Raw genomic sequence first — 10,174 nt, 5'->3', positions numbered from 1 at the left:
GCAGATAAAACGTTAGAACTTTATAATCTTCCTTGGCTTTATATATCAACACAGCACTATTTTTGCATTATACTGTACATCAAACTCAACCCCATGCTCAGAGCACACATTCAGGAGTTGCTGAAACCCAACAGTGCTGGGGGACATAAACCAGATCATCTGCATATATCAAATGGTTTAAAACAGTGTTTCCTATCAGACATGCTGTCTTACACCTCCCCAGTTGTTTGGAGAGGTTGTCCATGTATTGGTTGAACAAGGCTGGAGATAGGAGTCCCCTTTGTCTAACTCCATTGCCTACACAGAAAGGAGTAGATAGGATATTTCCACATTTCACCAGCATATGTTGATTCGCATACCAGTAAACCAGAATTCGTATGATGCACCTGAAGCTTTTCCACAATTAGAGACAGACTTAAGGACTCAATTACCTGTAGAGCTGGCCTTATGCTGCCTGTAAAGGGGTGGGGAACCTTTTTCATTCAAATTGCCACTTCGAATTGCTCCAAGGGCCGTAAAAGTCCTCCAAGGGCCGTAACTATGAACGCAAACCAGGATTTCCCCCTGCACTTAAGGCCTATATTGTAGCCACCTTTACAACAGACCCCACCTTCTCTAGGTCCCCTGAATATATCTGAATTGTGTTGCAAATGGAATTTCTAAGATTCCTTTACAAAATATGTCACAGTTCATATGAAGCTGCATAATATTGAAATTATGTTGGGGGCCGCATAAAACGGCCTCAAGACATAGGTTCTCCACCCCTGTTCTAGTATATGGCACTGTATATCCTTGTAGTATTGTGGTGACTTTTTCATTAACCCACATTGCTAATTAAGATTATTAGCTGGGCCAATAAAATAGTCCATAACCCAATTTAATTAATAAGACTTAATCTGGGCTATTGCCTGTTGCGCAATGGATAACCATTTTCTGCTATCTGACTCCAAGTATGTTTACCATTTACCAATTAATACCCAAGTATTTATATTATTGTTATCACTATTACATACTTAGTTATTATTTAGTTAATTGGACCCAATCAGCCATAAGCATACATTACCCATCTTTGTGCAGGAGAACAGTGAAGAAACCAGAAGCCAGGAAATCACAGGAGAAGACGAATGCCATTGCCATCAAGATTACCAATTTATTGTACATTGCAAGTGAGAGAGCATAGTAACTAAGTTATTACAGTTACCCATAGCATAACCCAAGTTCCTAACCATGGTGGCCAAATGCCCCATGTGTCCCAATAGCATAGCATAGCGACCTGCTAGCACCAGGGCAAAGGGCCCCAGTGTGCCAGCAAGCACCCTATCCCCAAGGCTCTTTCCCCAGCTCTTCTCTAAGTGTGAGAACGGTCTTGTTCTGAGACAGAGCACGAGGCCCTGCTCAGAACGCTAACCTATCCTGTCCCAACCGTTCTACTGAACTGCATCTGAGAACAGTATTTAAACCCCACAAGTGTATTGCATCATGTAATATGGTCAAAGCATCAGTGCCTCAGTACAAGAATACATTCACAAATATGGTCAGTTCAGCCTCCAACTGACTAAGTCCAGCCCAAGTGGCTGTGTGACAATCGACACCTCTGTAGCTCAGTTTACGACAGCAGCTGTCTTTGGTGGACCCACAGAATGTCTCTAAAAGTGTATTGCTGGCAGAGAAGCACATTTGAGAGCAAAACCTCTGAAATGAAGATATTCTTCATGTGAAGATATTGTGTTAATTTCCAATAAATAATTGTAAATATTAATGAAGAAATGTTGGCAAAACTACGACAGTATCCTTGTCAAAGACCTTATCAGATTCCCCAGCACTTTTCCAACGTCCAAACATAGTGTTGCCTACTTCAATCACAGCTGAGCTCGCCTCACTGATACTTGTAGAAAATGGCTGTCTGCTTGGGGATTTCAATGGTTTGCTTGCAGTCAACCAGCAGCCACAATGTAATTTGCAAATGTACCTTATCACATTAGAACATTGCAACATCTGACAGGTGAACCAAACTATACTCTCAAGATATGTATATGTATCTTTAATGCTAAAAGGGGTAAAACAGGGCAAAAAACATGTCCGATTCAGTTTTTTGGGTGGGGTGGGGGGTTTATTTCATGATGGGTACCAACTTCCAATACAAAATATCTCTCAAATGACCCAATGCACCATCCCTGAAGTGGGCGTAATCATTTTCCAAAATTTTGATTTTTAGGCCATTTATCCCNCCCCCCCAAATAAAGCGTTATTTAGGGAGCCTGCCAAAGCATTACCAGCGACATGATAGTATGTTCTTCTAAACAGTGTCATCGACTGAACAGTGCACGAGCAACTGGATAAAACCGCCAGTCATAAAGCCTACTGTACAGGGCTCTAATAGGACTTCCAATGATAAACACGTACCCGCCTAGCATGTTGGAATCCCTGGCTGCGTGTACACTCTCCTGTGCACAAAACAGCTAGAACCCATGTATCTAGGTGTTGATGTAGTTTGGCTTTTCTTGCTCAGAGAGCGATGGACACAATGTCCAGTCACACTCCAGTTGGTAGGCTACACCCAACACAAACACAAGTATTCACCATGGTTGAATCTAAAAATTCAAAAAAGGAATGTGAAAACAGTGACGAGAATCTCTCACTGACCCCTGCTAACAATAGCACTGATAACTACCACGAGCTAAACCACAACAATGGGCGTTCCCCTGTTGCCACATTACAGGATGCGTTGCCGCCATACCTGTCAACTTTGAGCTACCAAAATTCGGGAAAAGGGACAACAGAGAGGGATCGGACGGTGCGTTCTACTCTGCTTTTCACAACAGTCCGCGTCCGAGTCAGTCCTGTCTAAAAAAAAAATCCCCCAGCGCGCACTTTAAATGAGCATATACAGCGTTGTTGTTTTGCCGGTAATGTTGTCTGGTACTTGTCCAAACTTCGTACTGGTGCAGGTTGTGATTAGGCTTATCGCATGATTCGCTGTTCCGAGGCTGTTTACCATATACAGCGTTGTATGAACTGACTGTTTCTGAGGCAGAGAATGGCCGCACACACGCCTACAGAGCTCGAGAGTGACTGGCATAAAATCTACTGGCAGGTACCTTGATAAGCTACAACGGACAGTTACCCAGGGGCTGAAGATGGTTCAGGTCTTAGCTTTCGTTGGAGCTAAACTCCAGACCCGGTCACACACACACACACACACACAGGGCCTCTTGTGTCCACAGTTCATCCTTCTTGGTGGTATGCAGACATCACCTTGGATACTGTGGCTCCTGATACATCACAAAGACTTCCTGTCTCGGTCAAAGATGCAACAGTTACACACGTACCAAGAATTTATCCTTTTTGAACTCTGACATGTCACCCATTATGTTGTGTGCATTGCAAAAATTTGAGCAAAACTGTGCTCACCATGCTAATTGAACCTTCACACTTCACTTTATTGTTGCAATGCGCCATTAATGAAGATTGGCCAACAGGCTGGTCCACTTGAGCCATTAAACTTCCAACACTAAAATGACAGGTGTCTCAGTTATTTTGTCCAACCCCTGTATGTATATGGGTGGGAGACGTGACGCCTTGTTTCGTCTCGTTAAAAACCTCCAAAACTGTTATTTTTCCTCTTAAAAACAAATGTCAATAAAGAAGATGTGGTACATTATGTTTCATATTAGTCTTAGATGAGAAGAAACATTTTTGTTAAGATTCATGTAAAGGTTTATATGTCAAATATCCTGCGGTGTGACTGTAACATTAATGAAACCTGGAATATAATATATGTATATAAATTAACAGCATTTTGAATAATGTATGAAGCATTTGGCGTGATTGCATAAATATTAACTTGATATTAAGATATGTGAATGTGAAAAAAATTCAAGACAGTAATATTAACTACAAGTTCCATTTCATAACACAAATTGTGTCCTGTGGGGTGACATGTATGTCAATGTTGGTGAACGGGCAACTGCAAGGCCAACTACAAGGGTCTTAAAGACAGCCTCCTAACCAGTCTGTACCTCAGCTATTGGAGAGTGGTCTGGAAGTTTAAGGTGACTCTTCACCTCTTAATATGTCTACATATTGCAATGTTTCTGTCACGCAATGCTTAGGTTCATTTTATGGTGTCCTGTGGTGTGACTGCTCTTATAGAAGGGGAAAAAAGTTTTTTTTTATAAATGAAATGCATATTAAGTTTAAACACTATCATTATCTAGTTAGCATGATCTCAGAGGTCAGTCATGTATACAAAAGGATTAAAATGGCCACAATGCAGTGAATTTCCTGTGGTGTGACTTCATGTCATGCGGTGTGACATGCTTATGCAATGTGTTACTCAATCCTTACTTGTTTTTCATGTATCATGCAAGGATATAAGGACACCAGGAGATTTTTTTTGTCACATTCACACAATTATTACAAGTAATACAGTGAAACCATGCAGTGAAATCACAGTAATCTGCCTGTACAATGCATAGGCGTGTGGGGGTGGGTGTGGGGGTGCAGGTGGGTAGTAGTGTGTGTGGGGGGTGGGGGTTAAAGGAACAATAGTACAAAGAGCATGGGGGATATGTTTGTGCAGAATATTAATAATTTTATTGTATCTTACAGAAATGTCACACCAAGGATGTCACACCGCAGGCCACATTTTCCCAAAAATGGCAAAAATTAGGCGAAATTCCACGGACCACTATGAGCTTAATTTTTTTCATTTTTTTTTCCCAATTTTTCCCATAATTTTGTTCAGGAATTGGAAATACCTTTTTTTTGTGTTACGCCCTTAAACGTCAACCACCCATGTGTGTGTGTGTGTGTGTGTGTGTGTGTGTGTGTGTGTTTGTCAGTATCAACTTTTCTCTCTCTTGTTGTCTTGTGGTTCTCATCTCTCTGTAGCCAGTGGCCAGATCAGGCTGGTGGGTGGCTCTCATCAGTGTGAAGGTAGAGTGGAGGTGTATCACTCTTCACAGTGGGGAACTGTGTGTGATGATGACTGGGGCATGGATGATGCTGCAGTGGTGTGCAGACAGCTGGGGTGTGGCAGTGCAATCAGTGCCCCAGGAGGAGCCTCTTATGGTCAGGGGAGCGGGAAGATTGTGATGGATGATGTCAGCTGTTCAGGTACTGAGTGTTCTCTGACAAGCTGCTCATACAACAGCAACCATAACTGTGGTGAAGATGCAGGGGTCAGATGTAACCTTGAACGTAAGTAAACATCTATGTTCATCATCTTTTGTAAATAAAATCGAAAGGAAAATGCCATCTGTCAAATGTCAACAGATTAAATTAATCTCTTACACCATGACTCCCTTCTCTGCAGCGACCTCCCTCTCTCTCGTCTCCTCATACTCAACAGTCTCGCCAGGAGAGATTCTTCAACTTCAATGTTCTCAAAGAAGTAAAATCTGCAACACAAACTACATCAATTTATACAGAAATGGTGTATCCATAAGTACAAAGTCTATCAGCGGGCAGAACTATGTGACCTTCAATATTAATATTGGGAGTTCATCTGACCAGGGCAGCTACACATGTGCCATCCCATCTTCCTCCACACACAGTAATTCCATAAGCATTACTGTAGGTGAGTACACATAACAGCAAAGACTCCCAGAGAGTCTAATGCTTAGTCGGTTTAGACCTAAACAGCTATAAATAAGTGCATGTATTCCTTTGAATATCACAATATGTGGGAAAACCAAAAAGATATTACATGTTTATTAGTATAGACAGTTTCACTCATCCAACATACCGTAACTACTCCCATATGACATTCTCGTACAATCCTAGTGAATCTGCCAACTCTCAGTCTGTCACTGGAGTCTGGTGCATCTCTGATCTGGGGTCAGTCTGTCCAGATGAGCTGCTCTATCTCCACTCAGCACCTGGGAGGGACATTCACCCTGCAGCAGCGCACTGGCTCATTCAGAGACACCAAGAGCACCTCGACACGCTCTGCCACCTTCTCCATTCCTCAGGTGGACTTCATCCATGAAGGAGCCTACTACTGCCAGTATCGAACACAAGTGTCTGGCCGAGACTTCACATCCCCTTTGAGTAATACCGTCAGCTTTGCTGTGACAGGTGAGATTAGGATTTTTACCATATCGAAGTTTGGTGTTTGGCCACATATCGCATATTAGAAAAGTAATAATTAGAAATGAATAAGAAGAAAATAAGAACAGCTGGAACTTGGTGCCAATGCGGTGACTCTGATGGATCCATACCCGTCAACCATCCCTAATTTCCCGGGAAACTCCCTAATTTTGACTCATTAACCGATTTCCCCCGATTTCCCCGGAAATATCCCGGATTTTTCACATTATCAAAAAACACTGTCGGTCCAGTAGGCTATTTATTGGCTACCCACGGCCCTGTCCGACGAGCCACACCCCCTCTTGAAGAGAGAGAGACAGAGGGTCTTGCTTATAAAGCTACCTTCCAGCTACGGTATGCCAGATACCACCAAGAATTGAAGTTCCTTGAAAATACGAGCTGTCAACCTCAAGCTCCGTAGCGCTTGTGCGCCCACTCTTTTCCTCAGAAACCGTCAGTTCATGCAACGCATAAAACAGCCTCGGAACAGCGAATCATGCGATTAACCTAATCACAACCTGTACCAGCACAAAGTTTTGCACGAACAGACAACGTGTGCGACAAAACAACAACAAGAAACTCATTGCGCTCATTTCATTGTTTTGTTTTCATTGCATTGTTTCTCCACGCTGTAACGTGTGCCGAGGGATTTTAGACAGGATCTGTCTTTGCACGCGCGCTGTTAGAACGCACCGTCCCATCTGTCTCTGTCATCCCGTAGACTGTCAAAATTTGGCCTTCAGAAAATTTCCCGGATTTTGGCTTAAATATGGGCATTTTCCCGGATTTTGGGAGCTCAAAGTTGACAGGTATGGATGGATCAGCAGCCATATTGAAAGTGAGCCATTCTAAACATGTACAAAGTACACGTATGCCCCCAAAAGTAAATCAGTTCATGCATCTTGTATTAGGACATAACATCTGGCCAAACTCTCCACCCATTCAAAAAAATATCGCTCAAACAAAAATCTGTCTTGAGTGCAGACTTGCATAAGGCCGATGATCGGAGTAGACTCCATTGCCACTGCATTCATTTCAGTGACTAGTACAGCCTTCCACTGGCAGAACAGTGCACCCTGAAGTTTTTTTTTTACATGGACTCTCTTTGAATAGCTGATTTAAAGCGTCTCACTCATTTCTATTCCAGTGGACCTGCCGACTCCCAGTCTCTCACTGGAGTCTGGTGCATCTCTGATCTGGGGTCAGTCTGTCCAGATGAGCTGCTCCATCTCCACACAGCACCTGGGTGGGACGTTCACCCTGCAGCAGCGCTCTGGCTCATTCAGAGACACCAAGAGATCCTCGACACGCTCTGCCATCTTCTCCATTCCTCAGGTGGACTTCATCCATGAAGGAGCCTACTACTGCCAGTATCAAACACGAGTTTCTGGACGAGATTTCACATCCCCTCGGAGTAATACTATCAGCATTTCTGTGACAGGTGAGATGATGAATTTTGACCATATCTAAGTTTGTGTTTGGTCATGTATCACATATTATAAAAGTAATAATTAGGTATTAATAAATAAGAACGGCTGCAACTTGGTGCCAAAGCGTTTGCATTTCATTCCAAATATGATGGTGATTTAAGCTCTTAAGACAAGTCTCAGGTTATACATTTGAAGTTATCAGAATGGCCGACACCAAGTGTTAGGCTGAGGAGGACTATTACTGAAGATTGTGTAATGGCGTAGTAGTAGTAGTGTAGTGCAGTGGTTAAGTCTTTTCAGTTACTACTACCGTGTTCCACTGATACAACGGTGTACCATAAAGCTTTTTACATGGGCTTTGTGTGAATAGCTGATTTGAAGCACCTCACTCTACATTTCTATCCTAGTGAATCTGCCGACTCCCAGTCTGTCACTGGAGCCTGGTGCATCTCTGATCTGGGGTCAGTCTGTCCAGATGAGCTGCTCCATCTCCACTCAGCACCTGGGTGGGACGTTCACCCTGCAGCAGCGCTCTGGCTCATTCAGAGACACAAAGAGCACCTCGACACGCTCTGCCACCTTCTCCATTCCTCAGGTGGACTTCATCCATGAAGGAGCCTACTACTGCCAGTATCAAACACGAGTGTCTGGCCGAAACTTCACATCCCCTTGGAGTAATACCATCAACATTACTGTATCAGGTGAGATGTTGAATTTGACCATGTCGAAGTTTGTGTTGTGCCATGTATCAAATATTTTCGAAAAGTAATAATTAGGAATTGATGAATATGAACGGCGGGAACTTGGTGCCAAAGTGTTGACTGATGGATCAGTAGCCATCTTGAAAGCATAGGACTCCAAAAGTAAATCAGCTCATGCACCTTGTATTAGCCCATAAGATCTGGTCAAAGGCAGTTCACCCATTCAAAAGTTATGTCTCAAACTAAATCTGTGACTTGCACGCAGACTTGCATACGGCCGATGGGGTCAGCTCTATGTTCCCACAGCCCATTGGTCCCACAGCCCACTGGTCCCACAGCTTATTCTTGCTGCTCCATGTTCCCACATTTTTAAGAAATTATTTAAATATAGGCCATATGTTCCACGACTCCATGTTCCCACATGTTTTTCCCACCAATGAGCTGTGGGAACATAGAAACGCTCCCCGGCCGATGACCGGAGAAGTATGCTCCACTGCCACTGTATTAATTTCAGTGACTATTACAGTGTTCCACTGGCAGAACAGTGCACCTTGAAGGTTTTTTTTACATGGGTTTTGTGTGAATAGCTGATTTGAAGCGTCTCAAACTCTATTTTTTACATTTCTATCCCAGTGAATCTGCCAACTCCCAGTCTGTCACTGGAGTCTGGTGCATCTCTGATCTGGGGTCAGTCTGTCCAGATGAGCTGCTCCATCTCCACTCAGCACCTGGGAGGGACATTCACCCTGCAGCAGCGCTCTGGCTCATTCAGAGACACCAAGAGCACCTCGACATCCTCGGCCATCCTCTCCATTCCTGAGGTGGACTTCATCCATGAAGGAGCCTACTACTGCCAGTACCAAACACGAGTGTCTGTCCGAAACTTCACATCCCCTTTGAGTAATACAGTCAACATCACTGTAGTGGGTGAGATACTGAATTTTACCATGTCTAAGTTTGTGTTCTAGTCTGGCGGCAAACGCCATACTCAATCACAAGTGTGATCGAGTCTGGGGACCAACTGTACATTATCTCGTAGGGAGGTGTGGTTTCCGTAGCCGTTGATTGGACGGCACGAGTGTCTATCACTCGCCAGAGAGAACCCATGCTGCCTTGCGCGCGATGACGTGTGTATATCGCGACGAGGAAATTATCTGCAAGAAGCCACAGAAATTGAAGAAGCTAAAACAGTCTAGAAATCAACAATGGTGCCAGACGATTTTTGCCGTTTGTGCAAGACAAATGAGAAGGACCACCATCTACATATGGACATTCAACTGACATATTCGCAGTGAAAAAAGAAACAACTATTTCGAACAGGCTGGCGTTCCTAGGCTTGATTGTATCCTCCGTGTCGGGACAGTCAAGGAGATGTTGTTCGCGTTGCGCCTCAGTCATAAACAGACTCGGAAAGGATTCACCTAATATTCAGGCAATGGGAGGAAGAATTCAAAGACGGCAACGTCTCCAAAAGGCCACGCGAGCCAACGCCATCGACGACACCGAGGGATTTGAAAAAGACATTGCCAAACCCACCGACTCCAAGTGCCAACTCAGGTATCCAGTTTACTTTGTTCAATCGCTCCAACTGGTAGCTCCAGCTCCTTAAATTCAATGCTCGCTCACTATTACATTATAATCTCTTCATAGACAACGTAACAGTTCTTGTTTAGGGTTTCTTACTGAACTGCCATTAACTAGTCATTTAAAAAGTCCAGAAAATGAGCACGGTTTGGTAGTTGTCCCAGTCAATCGATAGAGGGGAGAGCATTTCACAGTCCCCCTACACTCACTGACAAGACCCTCACTCCAACCCTCCCCCTTACTGTATTAATTTACCATAATGTGTACTGTAATAATGGGCCTAGATTATCTGAACATATTCTGTTTTTAATAGCCTAAGCCTTGGTATCCACTTATTTCTTTAAACAGATGATGGCAGGCACTGAC

At 43.5% G+C, this 10,174-nt stretch overlaps 1 protein-coding gene across 1 annotated transcript; it reads left to right on the top strand.

The window, feature by feature from the left end:
* Window positions 1-2,524: 2,524 nt before the first annotated feature.
* LOC134453801 (leukocyte immunoglobulin-like receptor subfamily A member 2) lies at window positions 2,525-9,192 on the top strand. The gene is made up of 6 exons (XM_063204548.1): window positions 2,525-2,546; window positions 4,894-5,118; window positions 5,788-6,081; window positions 7,241-7,534; window positions 7,931-8,224; window positions 8,858-9,192. The coding sequence occupies exons 1-6, from the start codon at window positions 2,525-2,527 to the stop codon at window positions 9,190-9,192; spliced, it is 1,464 nt and encodes a 487-aa protein (XP_063060618.1).
* Window positions 9,193-10,174: the final 982 nt, after the last annotated feature.

This window comes from Engraulis encrasicolus, chromosome 8 (assembly GCF_034702125.1).
Source record: "Engraulis encrasicolus isolate BLACKSEA-1 chromosome 8, IST_EnEncr_1.0, whole genome shotgun sequence".
NCBI lineage: Eukaryota > Metazoa > Chordata > Actinopteri > Clupeiformes > Engraulidae > Engraulis > Engraulis encrasicolus.
This window is presented reverse-complemented; position numbering and strand designations above follow the sequence as displayed.